The 18899-nt window shown below is 42.2% G+C and overlaps 1 protein-coding gene across 8 annotated transcripts in view; it reads left to right on the top strand.

The window, feature by feature from the left end:
* The window catches only part of KIF6 (kinesin family member 6), a 156325-nt gene that overhangs the window by 67966 nt on the left and 69460 nt on the right, over positions 1 to 18899 (top strand). For all 8 annotated transcript variants that reach the window (XR_014005924.1, XR_014005925.1, XR_014005926.1 and 5 more), the window contains exon 14: positions 16137 to 16245. Coding sequence is in view for 1 of the 8 variants with exons in the window: in XM_081186405.1 (XP_081042531.1) it covers positions 16137 to 16245 (109 nt within the window). In the remaining 7 variants the exon portion in view is untranslated. The remainder of the gene's footprint in view (positions 1 to 16136; positions 16246 to 18899) is intronic.

The following is an 18899-nucleotide window of genomic DNA, read 5'->3' as shown; positions in this document are numbered from 1 at the left end:
TCTGATCATGGTTTTCATGTACCATCATCGTCTCTCCTCCCCTCTCCTTGGTGAATATTACCCTCCCTAACTAAGACTGCCCTCATGAACAGAATTTTAAAGCAGAGTTTTGAAGTGGGATATTAAAAGCCCTGCAATTCCTTGCTACTAGGAAACAACAATAAAACAATAGAAGTGGTAGGATGGAAAAGAAGCTGGAAGCAAAACTTAACTGTCATTACAGGCTAGATTTTAAAACCAGAAGTGGAATGTCCAAGGTTTCTGTTGGGAATATAAATGTTTCTTTGAATGTGGAAATACTGAAAAGGGATGTCGGGGTTGGGGTTTTCTATGCAGACATCCCATTCTGTTTAAGCAGGTTTATTTAATTAACTAGATTCTGGTGCAGAATTGTTTACAGCTGTAGGATCTATCGCAGCAGGCTGCATGCTGAAATAGGATAGTATGACTAGTAGTTTCCATAATGTATCATAACTTTTTATCTTAGTAGAAATTGGTGACTTAAAAGTATCAGACAACTATGCAGGTGCTTGAATATAATTGCCACATTTTATTAGCAAGGCTTTAAGACTTCTAGCAAAAAAATATGGCAGTTTGTATGCTTTTTTCTTGTAGGAAGATATGTATAAAGGTGTCTTCAAAGGGGATGCTTGTCCAAGCAGGTTGCCAAAAGAGCCTCGGGAGCAGCTTTACTTAGTACTTCTTCCTTGCAGATGCAGAGTAACTTAGGCACCAAAGCAGTCATTCACACGTGCTTTTTCCGAGCATTAATGTAAATCTTTATCTTAGGGATAGTTCAGACATTAGTGAGCTAGAGATTTGTGTTTGCCAATCAGCAAAACTGTAACCATCAGGCAAACTGCACATATGACTCATGGCATAAATATGTATGTCCATATTTACATATGTGTGTGTTTTCTGTCGTTGCTCACCTCAAATAGGTGAAGAGGAACATACCGTCTTTTTCTGTGTATAAGACTAGGTTATTTTCCTAAAAAATAATGTCAAAAATTAGGGGGCGTCTTATGCACAGATAGTGTCTCCCCCCATTTTCTTAAATCTGGGTCCCCCAAAATAGTCCCCTTATACATGGGGCATCTTATAGACAGAAAAATATGGTAGATATCAGATATATGTAGATGGATGTTAATGGCCACATGTTAGGGTGTACAGTGGAAGGTGCACAGTCATAATACCCCATAAATTTTTTGCGCTAATGCCCCATAAATAATTTTTGAGAATGATTATGAGAATCATTGGAAACGGTAATATGTGACATGGGTCTAAATGTCTGAAAATTAGTATATGTGTGTCTGGGGGGGGGGGAATGTTATTCAGTCTTGAAATATTGTAACTTTAGGGGCTGTAGATACAAGCCACTTAATATACAAGTCCACAGAAAATCTGCAATTCATTTTAAGAGCTGTAATACCATAATAGCTTTTGTTTGGGAACCTGATTTGCATACATTAACAATGGACATGGGCAATAGCTTGAGTAGAAGACACTTTTGTTTGTGTAAGGAAAAGCTTGAATTTACACTGTTGTAGTCCTCCCTGTAGGGACGCGGGTGGCGCTGTGGGTTAAACCACAAAGCCTAGGACTTGCCGATTAGAAGGTCGGTGGTTTGAATCCCTGCAATGGGGTGAGCTCCCGTTGCTCGGTCCCTGCTCCTGCCAACCTAGCAGTTTGAAAGCACATCAAAGTGCAAGTAGATAAATAGGTACCGCTCCGGCGGGAAGGTAAACGGCATTTCCGTGTGCTGCTCTGGTTCGCCAGAAGCGGCTTAGTCATGCTGGCCACATGACCTGGAAGCTGTACGCCGGCTCCCTCGGCCAATAAAGCGAGATGAGTGCCGCAACCCCAGAGTTGGCCACGACTGGACCTAATGGTCAGGGGTCCCTTTACCTTAGTCCTCCCTGTGCAGGCCCTCCATTCCTGTGTCACAACCTACACCACTCTAGAGAGTTCCCTGGCTCTCAGGGTTTTCTTTTTCTTCTAGAGATGCAAGTGCTATAAAAAGAGGTTGCAAGCTATCGTTCTCTCAATTTTAATTTCCCTCAGTTTCTCGTGTTTTGAATCTTAAATTTATTGAATTCTCCCAATTTCCCAATTTCCACATCATTCTGTGGTGTGTTTTTTAAAAAAAGAATTCTCATGACTTACTATGTCATCTAATATATAATTTTTTTTACACAGTTATGTCTAATGTTTTTGGAAGCACTTCCCCCTCATATAATGTACTTCTTTGCAATTTATAGTGCCATTTCCCTAAAACAATGCACTTTCCCCTTATATACACTTTTTGTACATATTTTTGTTTTGAGAACCACATCACTAAATTATTGAGACATACTACCCTCAACGCTTACATTTTAGCACAGTGATCTAAGGATCATAGTGTTAAGCTATCAGTTTCTGATGTAAATTCTGAAGAAACAGTTTGGAATCGCACAACAAATTATAAAAGGTAAACTGAAACAGCATTTATATAAATAGCAGTCCATCTTTGCTTCCTGTTCTGCATCAGGCACACTTAAAATTTCATTTCTTTCCTTGAAATAAATGTAATGAAGAAAATTAGTGAAGTGTCATTGAAACTTAATCAAGATCGCTTTTCCAAACTCATTAAGTGCCATTGCTTCTTGGGAACATTAAGATTTCTAAATTAAATTAAAGCTCCCATTTTAAGCCTTAGAGGATTTGAAATGTTGCTTTTAAATCTAGATTAATTGCTACAATCCGCTTTAGTTGCGTCATTCCCATATAGTCTTGTGTTCTCTGTAATAGGTATTTGTACCTAAGGTGAATAATCAGGCATGGTTAATGAAATACCATGAATGTTTGTGGATGATTTATAAAATTTCAGAAAACATTTCTTTTATATTTCAACCAACCTGTCTGTGTAAATAATGTTAAGTGCATATTTTTCTTGTGGTAAAGATTAGTAAGAAATCTTCCTGCTCGTGTGGTGAGCTTTTTCCTATGTTGTGTGATTTACAGAGTGAAATTCACTCCTTAAAGAAAGCCTCATAAAATGTCTATCCACCAATGAATTTTTAGAGGAAATTGATGTTGTTAGCTTTGGATACTGTCATTTTCAAACACTCTACAAAACATCAGACTCTTATTGCAGGAGTTCATTTTAATGTAGTGACACACTACCTCAGCTTTGGACATAAATTTCCAGGAAAATATATCCCCTTTCTTTCTTAATATTTTTATTATTTAAGAAATGAATGCAAACATTAAAATAATAACAGTAACAGAAAACTCTCTCTGTGTGTGTTGACGTGTATCTGAAATGAAAACATATTGGCATTCAAAGTGAATGAAATAAATTGCAAATGAAGTAAAATTTATATTATATGAATACTATAAACCAAAAAGTTTTTCCGAGGTGTCTAATGTTAGATACATCCAGAAATAAATTTTACAGAGTTCCTAATAATGCATGTGAGAGAATATTTCCTTGTTGCATTAATATATTATGAACACAGTCCATTTTTCAAAATACTCTCTTGGTTTTAACATCTTTTCTCCAAGCTTGTATGATGAAAATGCCAGTTTGCACCATTATAGCACATCAGTAATTTTCTGGATATGTTATACTTGCCAGTTCTCATGGCCATTTGTAACATGACAAAGCTACCACAAATTGACTGTGCCCTACAGTTTTGCTAAAGTGAAGTAGTTTGGAGTATTCAAAGATACAGAAACTGCGAGATATGACATTGTGGTTAAGCCAAGTTTTTGAAGCCTTTTTAGGACTTGCTGAATTGTAAACTCATTCTACGATGAAGCAACCGCACAACTGTTTTCCCTGCACAAGAAGATCATAAAAAGTCAACTCCTAGTGATTCTGCAATACCAAATATGGTTGTGGGAATCATTACGAAGACATTTTCAGCTAGCTTTTATAGCCATGAAGTGCATTATTTTCTAACAGAAGTCATGGTGCATATAGTATAATAGAAACAGAGATACTTTCACAGCCTTTCTTAAATTACATATTCTCTCCAACACAAGCATCAATGTTGGGAGAATGTTTGGAAACCTGTGATAATGTGAAAGGAATGTGTGAACTCAAGTTCGTTTCCTTTTTCACTGAATATATATTGTATATTACTATGGACACACAAAAAACTTCTTTTAGAAGACGTGTTTTTTATTTCTCTGCAAATGTCGCTATCTTATAAAGGGATGCTCATATAATGTTGTAACCAGATGAAAGCTAACTTTTTGCTTCAAGCTCATCAGACCTATGCCAGATTCCGTAGGCACAATGAATCATGATAATTATACATGGGTGAGAGCATTTCATAGCTGTTTGAGGATGGGTTGTTTGCAACAGTGTGAATCTAGGACATAAAAAGAATTGTCTATAGCATTTGGAATCCATTCACCTTGGACAGTTCACCAAAGACTTCATATTTCGTTCCTCCAAGGGAAAAGATGACTCCTCATCAAAACAAATTAAAGCTGGTCAAAGGAAACTTTTAAAGAAATGAATTGAAAGCATTTGAGACTGGAAGAAAAAGCAGCTCAAGAGTTACATCACTGCTTCATGCATTATAGCCCTTAGACAACATGATCCCCAAAAGAACATTTCAGATGGCTTCTAAGCCTTGAGGTTCATTTTGAGTTGTAGCTTCCTGAAGACTGCTTTGACCCCCTATGCAAAATATTTCCTGCCCTTCTTTCTCCTGTTTCCATGAAACGGCACTTTGGAATAGTTCTTTATATTTCTTTATATCTTAGACACTGATATAGAGATGAAATGCTAGGTGTTCCTTCAGGAAGACCAATATAAACCATGGCAGTACCAGTAGGGCAGGCATGGCCAAACATGTTGTGGCTTTGAATCTTACCTTGCCTACCAGTCTGAGCATTAAAGTGTCGGAATCTCCACAACGACTGAGCCTTCAGAATCTCATCCAATGATGATTAACGACCTGAGCCTTTGATAAGGCTCCAGGCACGTTCCCCATTCAGCAAAGTATCAAAGCAGCAGAAGAGACAAGATGTTTGAGCTACATTGCTAGGTTTCATTTCTAACTACGCAGACAGAAAAGAAATATACATGTTCTCTCTGGGAAAACAGAGAGCAACTGGAAAACAAAGGAACAGGAAACCAGTAGCATCACATCCGTCTCCTGTCTTCCATGAGACTTCCAACAGTCAGGAATCTCTGGAATGCAAAACAGAGTCTTGTGACTCCAAGCACTGCACAGTGGCATAAACAGAAACCAACATAAAGATTATGGCAGAATCCATAGTCTTGAGTTCAAGCTCTTCATCCAATAATAGCCAGGACAATTTCCTTGTGGGGCACTATATACTGGTGCTGGTGTGCTGTGATTGGGTGCTGAATTAGACCACATCCTGTGCTCTTTTATCATGGTGATGTGGGCAGGATGGAATTTTATGGGTGGGTGGGTGGGGTATTGCAGCAAGTCTGGAGTGTCACCTTAGTCCGAAGGAGTATAAAATATGGTATGAGTGTGCTCTTTCCCCTGCCTTGCCCATGTCTTGCTTTCTACTTCATCCCATTTAACCATCCCACTAGTGTATCTTTACCAGTGAAACAGCCCCACTGGCAGGGTGTTCCACCAACAGCTGTCATGGCTTTATCGTATCCAGCATCCCACTGATACAGTACACCTTCTGCCGAATCCTATGACACCTCAGCAAGCTTTATAACACATTGTTTCCCTGCACTGGCACTAATTCTAAATTTCCAGTTCTTTAGGCTGCTGAGATTGCCAGGAATAGCTGTAATAGAGCATAAAACACCACTGTATTAAGATAAATATATTCAAATTTATTACACATAGCCCTGAGAAGTAAAGACACAAGGCCTATGATTGATCATTCCACACAAAATATGAATCCATCATATTAGCAGAACTGGTTCAGGTGGATTTTAAAAAATGGCTGGAAGATGAGAACTCATATAGTTCAGAATAAACAGTGATGACGTGGAAAAGGTGTCTTACATTAATCTTATCTCAGCGGAGAAGTATATTTATAGATGAAGCAAGACTTGCTAGACTCAAAGCTAGAGGCAGTGGGGGTAGATACTCTAATGTGCTATTGGCAAAAATATAGAATTGTTCCTGTTAGCTGGTGGTTAGTAAGAGTAGATTTAAAGTGTATGAAATGCAGACTTCCAGATCATTGTTTGAGGAATGGAGACCTTAGAAGAACTATTTTGTGTCTGTCTTCTTTGTTCCTTTCTGCTGTATGCCACAATGTTTAGCATTAAACATGGCAGTCAAAGTTCTTTTTCATGTCATGCCCTTATGTTTGTTTGGTTGCCCTTACACCACTTGTCCTCCTGCTATCTCCAGATCTATTTACTTATGTGGCGCTCCCCAGTAAATCATGGGGCTAATTGAGCTCCACGGTGCTGGAGAGGACACTTGGGTACAATTTCTTAATGGCCCACTGCACCTCACCGTTCCATAGTGGGACTAGGAACGCAGAAGAATTGCTAGCATTGGCTACTGGAAAATCTCCCAGAGTATTCAGGAATCCATTGGTTCCCATGAGTCTCCAGGATCAGACCATCTTAATAGGTCCCCCATCCCTTCAGGTTATTACTATTGTGTAGTATTGCTATTAGTAATAATCTTAGGATTAATTATGTTAATCGTCTTTCTCATGCATTCCGACAGAATGCGACCTGCTGCCCGTGAAGAGCTTTTAGGTTAGATCAGACCAGGAAGACTCAATAAAGGGAATACTGTGTAGGGAGAGACAGAAGACAAAAATACGCTGATGGACTTAAGAAGTGCAAAGTCTTCTTTGTTAATTACATAACAATATTTTGAATTAATTCTTCACTGATTCTAGTTCTACAGGTTTCTGGTATGCAGGGGCATTGATACATTTGCTGTCTGCTCAGCTGCAACCACAACATTTCTCAGAGTGGGGGGAAAGTGTTACAATACTTTGGTTTGTAAAAGCATTAGCCTACTTCATTGGCTTTCAACCAGTATGCCATAGCACCCTGGGTCCCTTGAATGATAGTCAGGGGTACTGCGGGCAACACTGACCTCTGTCCCTCTTTCCTTTCCTTCCTCCCTCTGATGCCTTATCATGTCTCTGCCTTCCAAAGGCTTGCACAACTGTTTGTTGCAGCAGGCCTGGCTACAAACGCCCCAGGTAAATGGTGCCTCTGGGGCTGGCCAGGGGGTACTTCCCAGGCCCCTGTGGGGCAGTGGGAGGAGGCACCTATCTTTGGGGCTGGGGGGGGGGGGAGATGAGGGGCGGCAGCAGCGACTGCCCAGAAGACTCCCAAGGAGAGGGGAGAAGAGAGGAAGTTGAGGGAACACTCCACAAAGGAGGGTGTTGGAAAAAAGAGAGGCTGCCAGCTCGGCAGGCAGGGGATGACATAACTGGTCTCCTGAGCCCCACAGGGGTACCACAGAAAGAAGGCAGTTGCTTAAGGGAGCCATGGACCCAAAAAGGTTGAAAACCTCTGGTCTACTTCATCAGATATAGAAAAGAGAAGGTTGTGGTGCTGAACTAGAATTTACTGGGGGAACAAGGTGAGGCAATAGGAATTGCTCCTCTGCCAGCACAGTTAAATTCCTGCAGGGGTGCATCTGAGGAAGCAGATGGCTGCTTCAGAATGCTTAAACTATTAAAAATTTGATTTAGTCTTTTTGCTTGCACCAAGTAAAATAACTTTTCTTCTGAAATGTATGTCCTAGAGCAAAGTAGCATAACTTTAAATAAGTTTCAAGAGAGGAAAGAGAAAACTTACTTTTAATGAGCAATCTTTATTGTAAACTGAGCAGTAATAGATATATCCAGTTTGTGAGGAGTTCTAGAAAAAGCGTGATTTCTGACACAGGGTAAAAGAATACTTCTTATTTATTTAGATGTGGTGGCACCAATGGGTGGGGCTCAAAAGTTCTTGTGGCTTTAACTACAGATTTTACTTGGTATCCACTCCCATTTGCCTCTGCCAAACCTGCCATGCTTCTGTCCAGCTCCATTTTTCTCCCTGTACCTACTAATTTAAGAGCTTTCTGTTAGTATGTGTATGCATTTAATGAAGTCACAGCTGGAAACTGTCAAGTGGTCCGGCAGTTCATTCTTGTGCATGTTTACGCAGAATTAAGTCCCTTTGTGTTTACTGGGGTTTCCTCCTAGGAAAATGTGCAGTGGACTGGGACTGGAGAGCAGGAGGGATCCATATCTGGATTTTGCTATTAGCCTGGAGAACTTGGACCATTGAGTACCTACATACCAGCCCCCCAGGAATAACATCCTTGTGTGTCTTGCGTTTTTAATTTGTAAATTGGATGATGAAGCCCCACCCCCCGTTCTCCAGTCATCTAGTCCAGTATCCTGTACTCACAGTGGCCAACCATATGCCTGTGGGAAACCAGCAAGCAGGATTTGAGCGCAAGAGCACTCAGCCCTCCTGTGGTTTCCAGCAGCTGATATTCAGAAGGGCTTCCTCCAACTTTGGAGTAAAGAGCATAGCCATTGTGGCTAATAGCCATTGACAGATGATGAATTTGTGTAATCCTCTTTAAAGCAAAGAGTCTGACCATGATGGAAACAGAATGCTAAACTAGATGGAACTTGGTTTAATCCAGAAAGGCTGGATGTTACATTCAGTTGGTTTGACTAAAAATTCTGGGGGTGCTTTTGTAACAATAGTGATGTTAAAGGGTCATTCTGTGGTTATGAACTACATTAGAACGGTGATTGCATAAAAGCTGCCTAATTCATCTCTTCATGTGACCCAATGCATCTCAGTGATTAGTTGTGCTTGTGATTATGCTAAAATAATAAAACTCTAACGTCATAATGATTGTGTGTGTGAGTGAGAGAGACCGCATTAACTGCATGAAATCATTCTGTGGATGTTTGTGGAATGATTCCTACATGTGTATATAATTAAGCTTAGCTCTTACTGGGTGAAATGGACACAATAAGAAGGCTAGTGCAAAGCCTGTTCTCTGTTTAAAATACCACCAGAGCCTATGCTGAGGACTTAACATGGGATTTAAGTAGCGCTTACGCCCTGTGCCTTGCCCTTTGCATTTAGTTTCATTGTGAAGTGTCTTGGAAGTTAGCCTCATAAAATGTGGTTAGCTTGTTTTAAAAGTTCCTTACTGCCTCCCTCTAAAATTATAATCACATGTGAACAGTTTAAATCTAATGGTGTTAAAAGTGACATTATGGTGCCAAAGATTCATTCAGCTCATTTAATCTGGGCACCCACCTTTTCCTTTGAGGGTTTGTGTTTTTCTCAAAGGCTCCATGTTCTTCAGTATAACACTGCAGGGGTACAATGAACTGCCTTGTTTTATGCATTTTCCATTTTTGAAGTAGAGCCCAGTGAAGGTATCCAGATGTATTACACATGCTCTTTGCAAAGAAGCTCGATGAAGCTTACAGCAGGGGAGTATTACTGCTGGGTTCTCCCCCTTTTAACGTCTTGATTTTTCTTGGTTCATTGTTCTTCAGCTCTGAAAATTTACTATTTTCTATTCTGAGCAGATGGGGATGATAATATCAGCAAAGTCCTTGCGGAGAACCAGTGAATTATGGCTACATGCAAACATTTCTAGTACTTTTTGTTTTACTACAAAGCAACTTCAAATAAATTGTCTTCGGCTTGGCTTGAAAAGTGTCTGCCTATGGTTTTTTGTTTTGTTTTTATTTGATTGGAAGTGGGAAAGTTTATGGAAGTGAGCAGTACAGTCCTATGCATATTTACTTGAGTCCCACTGAGTTCAATGGGACTACTTCCATCTTAAGTGTGCACAGTATTGTTGCTGCAGTAATTTAATAACAATAAAAAAATTCCTTCCAGTAGCACCTTAAAGACCAACTAAGTTAGTTCTTGGTATGAGCTTTCGTGTGCATGCACACTTCTTCAGATACGTATCTGAAGAAGTGTGCATGCACACGAAAGCTCATACCAAGAACTAACTTAGTTGGTCTTTAAGGTGCTACTGGAAGGAATTTTTTTATTTTGACTATGGCAGACCAACACGGCTACCTATCTACTAATTTAATAACAGTTATTGATGGACTTAAACAGCAATCCAGAGTCTTCCTACTCCAGAGCAATCCTGTTGACTGGATTTCTGTGTGCATGGTTAACAGAAGACCTAGCACCATACAGTGGTACCTCAGGTTAAGTACTTAATTTGTTCCAGAGGTCCGTACTTAACCTGAAACTGTTCTTAACCTGAAGCACCACTTTAGCTAATGGTGCCTCCTGCTGCTGCCGTGCCGCCGGAGCCCGATTTCTGTTCTCATCCTGAAGCAAATTTCTTAACCTGAAGCACTGTTTCTGGGTTAGCGGAGTCTGTAACCTGAAGTGTATGTAACCAGAGGTACCACTGTATATGCTTCCCATTGTAGATGATGGCTATTTGCATACAAGGCATTTACATTGAAGCAGTTACCTTGCTGTTATTAGTACCCCTAGGACTCTGAACGTTGCTGTTAAATCTTGTGGAGACAACATTGATGGATTTCTTCAAATTTCCTCTAGCTACCCGATATACCTAGCCCCCTGCTAACTCTTTCACTTTCTCTTCTTGTCCACTCTAGCAGATTATTATGCTGTGTATAGATTTTCCAATAACTAGATCAAGAGCTAATTTATGAGATCAAATTTACTAACATTTTGACTGCTAAATTAGCAGATGATCAGATGACTATTAGGTAGAAAACAAAAGCAGAGTTTCAAATCAATGGCAAAGCAGGATCCTAAGCAAAAGCCCTTCTAGTTTGATGACTTTGGACCAAAGAAAGCTGCCGTATACCAAGTCAGACCAGCAAATCCATTTAGCTCAGTATTGTCTACACTGACTGGTAGCTGCTCTCCAGGGTTTCAGTCAAAGACTCTCCCGCATCCTTACTTAGTGACCCTGGGAATTGAACCTGGTACTTTTCGGCATTCAAAGCAGATATACTATCCCTGAGCTATGCCACTTCCTCTAACTTCCAGGTTTTATCATTAGCCATGTTGGGCCTCATAGAGAACTAGGCTACCTTGCTACTGGATTTCCATACAGCAGTTGTTCTTAGAAGAAGTAGTATGGATGTGAAAGTCCTGTAATATAGGAGATCTTCAGCTGTCCCATCATGAGACAATTCTGCTGTCTTTCTACAATCACTTAAACCTTGTAAAACAATTCTTTATTCTACAGGACAAAGCCTTTCTTCCTGAATCATGGTGGTATTAATATTTCCATCCATTTGATTGTAGAAGTCCCACTTAAGATTGATCAGGCCTCAAATCCTCCAGGCAGGGTTGTCCCCCTCTACAAATAGGTTGGTGAAATAACAGCTATTTTCTTCAATGATTCCTACACCCAATTCTCCCCTAATGTGATTGATGTTTGATAGCAAGGTAGTTGATTTCATAAACATAAAAGACAGTGGAAAGAACGTTTCAACACCCCATGCAACTCTACTGTAACTGGAAACACTGTATTTTAGTTTCCTTTAGGGCCTTGAAAATTATTAACAGTATTTATGGTCGCTACAGTGTAATGGTTGGCTGCTGGGATGCAATTTAACATCATCTGGCAACTTAATAGGAAAACCTCCGTTTTTCTTCCTTATTTCTATTAGTACCACCATCGGGTGTGATTCTGATGCACATTCCTATATACAGACTTCCAGCAGGAAGTGTAGGTCACTCTTTTCAAGGGACAGGTGACAGAACTTGTAGGCTGATGGATAAATATTTGTCCTGGAATGCAAGGGTTTGCTCACTTTTGATGATATTTAGGAAGGAAAGAGAAAGAGGCTACTAATTGAGATGGGAGGATTTTCCAGGCTGCGGGTAGCAGAAAAGAAGGCACAACATAATGTGTGGGAGGAATCCATCTGAAAGTTGTATAAATCTTCATTATTAACTAAAACAAAGTTCATCAGCAAGGGAATCATCTCTTTCTACCAGCTCATCAAGTTTCCCACATTTCTTGGCATTTCCTTGTGTTGTGCTGACTCTGCTCTGTGTTTCTCCCAGTCTCTCCATCACTATCCAGTGTATATAGAATTCTTCTACAAACTGTCTTGCACTCACAGTCTGTCTAGACACTTATTTCCTATACTCCTGATTCGTCTCTCTGAGATTTGATGTCCATCTCCCATCTCCCCATCGTTCTCCTTGCATGCCGTTTTCAGAATGCAACTGTTTTCAGATGCATTTAAAAAATGACTAACTCAAAAAGAATCCCCCCGTCCAAGCAAATTAATTTGATGTGCTATAGATAACTGTATAAACTGTGCTTTTCTTTAATGTTCTTGTTTAAAATTAGCAGATGACTTGGGCTGGGGGTTGCTACCCAGATTCTACTGGTGTGGTGCTAAACTTTAGTACCATGCTGTCTTCTAAAATTGTCTTTGAGTATTAAATTGTCTTTGAGAATTGATTGCTACTGGAAGAGAAAGAGCCATTCTTCAAAATGGATTCAACTTTTGAAGAAAATACTTGGCAGCAAAACTCTGGTGCTGATTGGTATTGAAGGTGTGGGGTATACATCATACAAATAAACAAACAAATCCTGAGGATGTTTATACTGAAATAAGTCCCACCAGATTTGTTAGGATTTAATCCCCTCCTAAATGTAATTTGGATTGCAGATTCGGTTATATTGATTAGCATGTGCTGTGCTCCTAACTAGACTCTGTCCTTTAAATAGTTCTTTGACAATTATTTTTAAGAACTGTTAGACCAGAATTTGCTATCGCTTACTGCCACAGTTGTGACACTTCAAATCATACTGTGTGGTTTTTCTATACCCATGAATTTGGCTAGGATAATCCTGCCCTTGGGGTTGCAGGGGCGGGCTTGGTGAAAGAGATGGAATGTGGTGCAAGAGGATTGAGGAGAAGGCAGGATCCCACCCAAATCAGAGGCGCTTCTGCAAATGTAGCTCCTACTTACACAAGCTATCTCTGCCTGATTTGGATGCAGATCTTCCCTCTCAGTCCTCACCCCATTCAGTAAGGGTCCCCAACAACTGAAAATGGCTTTTCTAAGGGCAGGAGGAATGGGAAAGTCAATTCTCACCAGCCCTCTTCCATGGTTTTTCTTTCGAATCTGAATTGAATTGAATCTGTTACCATGTGGCCTGGGGCAAAAAAACCACCTTTTTTAAGTAGGCTTTTTGATGGAAAAGGAACTTAAATGTTGTATATAGAAATTAAAATGAAATGTAACTTTAGTAATAGTAGTAGTCATTTTCTTGTTCATACCCTGTCCATCTGGCTGGGTTTTCTCAGCTACTCTGGGCGGCTTTCAGCAAAATATAAAAAAATAATAATAAAATGTCAGACGTTAAAATCTTCCCTGAACAGGACTGCCTTCAGATGTTTTCTAAAAGTTATGTAATTCTTTATCTCCCTGACATCTGATGGGAGAACGTTCCACAGGGAGGGTGCCACTGCCGAGAAGGCCCTCTGCCTGGTTCCCTGTAACTTTGCTTTTCACAGTGAGGGAACTGCCAGAAGACCCTCAGAAGTGGACCTCAGTGTCTGGGCTGAATGATGGAGGTGGATATGCTCCTTCAGGTATACTGGGCCGAGGCCTTTTAGGTCTCAGAATCATACTGGGAGCCAGTGAAGATCCTTTAGGGCTGGTGTTATATGGTCTCGGCAGCCACTCCCAGTCACCAGTCTGGCTGCTGCGTTTTGGATTAGTTGTAGTTTCTGAGTCACCTTCAAAGGTAGCCCCACGTAGAGCGCATTGCAGTAATCCAAGTGGGAGATAACCAGAGCATGTACCACTCTGGTGAGACAGTCTGTGGGCTGGTAGGCTCTCAGCCGGTGTACCAGATGGAGCTGGTAGACAGAATTAACCTGGCTCCATGGACAGCTGTGAGTCCAAAATGACTCCCAGACTGTGGACCTGGCCCTTCAGGGGCACAGTTACCCTATTCCAGAGCAGGGAGTTCATTAGTGAAGTTTCCAGACACTTTAATAGACGTCTAACAGTTTTGTGTTATGGAAATGCCTTGAGTTTTTTGAGAAATGTGCAACCAGGTAGCTTCACCTCCTCTAACCGCAGACTTGCCCTAATGTGTGCTCCTGAATATGCAGCACTTTGTAGGAACCTAGTTGGGCAGGGAGCATAATAAGTAATAAATTATTATTATTTTGGGAATTTTTAATGTCTTATGTTTTGCTGTGTTTTTATATTCTGTTGGAAGCCACCCAGAGTGGCTGGGGCAGCCCAGTCAGATAGGGGTGGGGTATAAGTTAATAATAATAATAATAATAATAATAATAATAATAATAATAATAATAGCAGCAGCAGCACCTTTCAGAGGGGAAAGATGATCACACTTAGGTTGCAGCTAGAGGGACTAAAGTCAAATTGTGACTAACCTGGATACACCAAATTGAAGTTAAGCAAGGGGGGGGGAATCCACTGGCCAGTTGAGGTTTCAGGTTAAGCTAACAAGACCAGTGGTCAGGGATGATGGGGATTGTAGTCCCAAAACTGCTGGAGGGCCAAATTTGGCCACCACTGGGTTAAGGCTTTTCATGATGGGAAGAGAAAGCTCAGCAAGTCCACATATAAAACTATGTTTTTATTTTGGGCTGCTACATGGAACGAGAACATTCCATTTTTAAGTTAGCATCAAACACAATATCTCTGCCCTTTCCCTCCAGCTCATTTGGCCTATACAGATGTGAAATCATTATAGGTTTTTTGCTTTTTTTAAATGGGTGGGGTGCTACTGCATGCTTTATGCCTTTCAGTCATCCCGTGTGGGTCCCTCCAGTTCATGTTATTGGTTTCATATGTGCTTGTGCTGTTCACGTAAAATGAAGCGTAAAATTATAAAATATGTTTTCAGTGAAAAGTTTGTTTCTTGCATTCTCCCATTTCCCTGGGATGCAAGTGAATTATATATAAAAAAAGGTGTGGGGAGAAATTCACTTTAGTCTGTAGTTAACCGTACTACAATCAGTGGAGCTGTTCATGGGAATTGGTACTTGTATACATACATATAAAGCTGGCTGGTTTCAGTAGCATGGTATTCTGTAAAAATTAGCTCAGTTTTACTTTAAATGGTCACATTACTGGTTTGGGGTTTAGAGTAAAAGTTGACAGCAGTGGTTTTCAAGCTTCCTTTTTCAGATAACCCTTTTGACATTGGTGAGGAATACCTGCAATGGAACCTCTGTGCATTGTAAAACATTCTGGGGGCCTGGTTTGTGTGTGGGATGCCAATAAGGTATACATAGCACACCTGAGAGTGCATGCGAGCCACCAGGGTTTCATTAGGGGAGTAGTAAAGCACATGGATTCTGTGAACTGAAAATAATGAATATGTAATCTTTTTGGCCTGAGGTAACTTCCTGTATATATTAATTTGATTAATATATTGAATGGTATGGCATGCAAAAACCACAAATGGCGAAGATACGGAGAAAATATGCACTTTTCTTCCATGAAAATTCCAGTGGTTTTGTAAATATTTCCACTGCTTTGATTTTTGACACTCTGGTTTTAATTAAAGAGATATTAATAGCTTCTTCAGAAAAATAAACATGCAAGGAATTCAGACTTACGGATGTTCAAGTGACATGAAACAAAACTGAATCTGTCATTTTAACTATACCACTTGGTCTATAACAGTCATTTTTGGTTTCCACAGAATATGGAATAGGATTAATATAAGAGTGGTTGCCATGTTGTTTTGAAAAAAAGGCCAACAGAATCCAGAATGGTTTAGCAGATGTATTTACTGCTCATCTGTGTTAGTAAATTAGCCAGGTTTTGAGTTTCTTAGAAGGGTAGTTGCTCAGTGGTAGTTCATCTGCCTTCCATGTGGAACACCCCAGGTTCAATCTCCAGGTGGGGCTGGGAGAGACTCTGTCTGAAATCTTGCAAAGCTGCTTCCAGCCTGAGTACAGACTGTTGATCTAAATGTACCAATGGTCTGGCTCAGTATATGGCAGCTTGCTATGCTCCTGTGTTCTTCTGTGTAGCCTTACTTTAAGCACTTTTCACTGTGCACAAGAGGACTTGTTGATCTTGTCTTTGTGGAATGTCTCTAGAAGATAGGAAAAAATTAAATCCCATTACTTCTGCAAATGATCCCACTCTTGATTTATTTTCTGAACAGGAGGGAGAGGAGAAATGTCACTTGGACGTAAGGAAGCCTTTGAAATTTTCAAGAGAGATTATGCTGATAGCATAACCATTGAAGACAATAAGCAGCTCCTTAAGCAAAGGTAAGATTTACAGTGGTACCTCGGGGTACAGACACTTCAGGTTACAGACTCCGCTAACCCAGAAATAGTACCTCAGGTTAAGAACTTTGCTTCAGGATGAGAACAGAAATCGTGTAGCGGTGGTGCAGCGGCAGCAGGAGGCCCCATTAGCTAAAGTGGTGCTCCAGGTTAAGAACAGTTTCAGGTTAAGAACGGACCTCCAGAACGAATTAAGTTCTTAACCTGAGGTACCACTGTATACTGAACTATAAAACTGAGAACACATTCTTTGGGCAGAAATACATGGTTGGGATACAGAAATCAGTTACAAGTTGATGTTCAGGTTTAAGCAAACAAATGACCTGATTGTGTTGTGTGCCATTGCGCAAGGCAAAAAGTAGAAACATTTGGGGTATCGGAATGGCAGGTCAGGAAGGTGGCAACTCCTCTGTGCAAAACCTTTCATAAAAATGTGGGTGAAGTGGGAGAGTAGCAGGGCAGGATCATTGTTCGTATCTACCGTATTTTTCGCCCTATAAGACGCACTTTTTCCCCTCCAAAAATGAAGGGGAAATGTGGGTGCGTCTTATGGGGCGAATGCAGGCTTTCGCTGAAGCCTGGAGAGCGAGAGCGGTAGGTGCGCACCGACCCCTCTCGCTCTCCAGGCTTCGCGGACCTCTCCTCAAGCAGCGGGAACGTTCCCACTGCTTGGGGAGAGTTGCCGGCATCCCGAAGCCTGCAAGCGCTGATCCCAGCACGTGCAGGCTTCGCGGATCTCTCCCCAAGCAGCGGGAACGTTCCCACTGCTTGGGGAGAGTTGCAGGCATCCCGAAGCCTGCAAGCGCTGATCCCAGCACGTGCAGGCTTCGCAGATCTCTCCCCAAGCAGCGGGAACGTTCCCACTGCTTGGGGAGAGTAGCAGGCATCCCGAAGCCTGCAAGCGCTGATCCCAGCACGTGCAGGCTTCGCGGATCTCTCCCCAAGCAGCGGGAACGTTCCCACTGCTTGGGGAGAGTTGCAGGCATCCCGAAGCCTGCAAGCGCTGATCCCAGCATGTGCAGGCTTCGCGGATCTCTCCCCAAGCAGCGGGAACGTTCCCACTGCTTGGGGAGAGTTGCAGGCATCCCGAAGCCTGCAAGCGCTGATCCCAGCACGCGCAGGCTTCGCGGATCTCTCCCCAAGCAGCGGGAACGTTCCCACTGCTTGGGGAGAGTTGCAGGCATCCCGAAGCCTGCGCGCGCTGATCCCAGCACGCGCAGGCTTCGCGGATCTCTCCCCAAGCAGCGGGAACGTTCCCACTGCTTGGGGAGAGTTGCAGGCATCCCGAAGCCTGCGCGCGCTGATCCCAGCACGCGCAGGCTTCGCGGATCTCTCCCCAAGCAGCGGGAACGTTCCCACTGCTTGGGGAGAGTTGCAGGCATCCCGAAGCCTGCGCGCGCTGATCCCAGCACGCGCAGGCTTCGCGGATCTCTCCCCAAGCAGCGGGAACGTTCCCACTGCTTGGGGAGAGTTGCAGGCATCCCGAAGCCTGCGCGCGCTGATCCCAGCACGCGCAGGCTTCGCGGATCTCTCCCCAAGCAGCGGGAACGTTCCCACTGCTTGGGGAGAGTTGCAGGCATCCCGAAGCCTGCGCGCGCTGATCCCAGCACGCGCAGGCTTCGCGGATCTCTCCTCAAGCAGCGGGAACCACCGCTGGGCTCCCACGGCTTGCAGAGAGCTGCCTGTTTGGGGGCTGGGGTCGGGGGACGCTCGGGCTGCCCCAGCCCCGCACCTGGGGGGGAAATATTTTTTTCCCTTTATTTCCCCCCCAAAAAACTAGGTGCGTCTTATGGGCCGGAGCGTCTTATGGGGCGCAAAATACGGTATGTTTTTGTATCCGTGCCAAGAGCACCAGGAATGTAATAACCACTTATGATAAGCAGATATTTTAAAAAATAACCATTACTATAATCCAAAGCAAAAGGGATGCGGGTGACGCTGTGGGTTAAACCACAGAGCCTAGGGCTTGCCGATCAGAAGGTCGGTGGTTCGAATCCCCGCAATAGGGTGAGCTCCCGTTGCTCGGTCCCTGCTCCTGCCAACCTAGCAGTTCGAAAGCACGTCAAAGTACAAGTAGATAAATAGGTATCGCTGCGGCGGGAAGGTAAACGGCGTTTCCATACACTACTCTGGTTCACCAGAAGCAGCTTACTCATGCTGGCCACATGACCCAGAAGCTGTACACCGGCTCCCTTGGCCAATAAAGCGAGATGAGTGCCGCAACCCCAGAGTCGTCCGCGACTGGACCTAATGGTCAGGGTCCCTTTTTATCTTTACCTTTATAATCCAAAGCAGCCCAATAGAGGACAGATACACATGCCTGCATGTCAACTACACAGTAGATTGAGTTGAATGGGTACTGACACAGACCACATCGGCATCTATATGTCCACACTGCATTCTTCTCGGTCACTGCACTGTCATCTCTGTGTACCAAGAGGCAGGGATTTTTGTATCAATGAAATTCCTACTCCTGAGCCTGGACGTCTTTCAAAAGTGATGAAGGACTTTATATGACTGACTTACAGTAACTGGTATTATTATCAAGCTCTTTTTTTTAGTAATTTTGAAGTTAATGTTTTATTCCATTGTGTATTTTTAAATATTTCTCATTCCTTGACCCTTCAGAACTGGGC

This window comes from Podarcis bocagei (assembly GCF_964188305.1).
Source record: "Podarcis bocagei genome assembly, chromosome: 3".
Taxonomy (NCBI): domain Eukaryota; kingdom Metazoa; phylum Chordata; class Lepidosauria; order Squamata; family Lacertidae; genus Podarcis; species Podarcis bocagei.
This window is presented reverse-complemented; position numbering and strand designations above follow the sequence as displayed.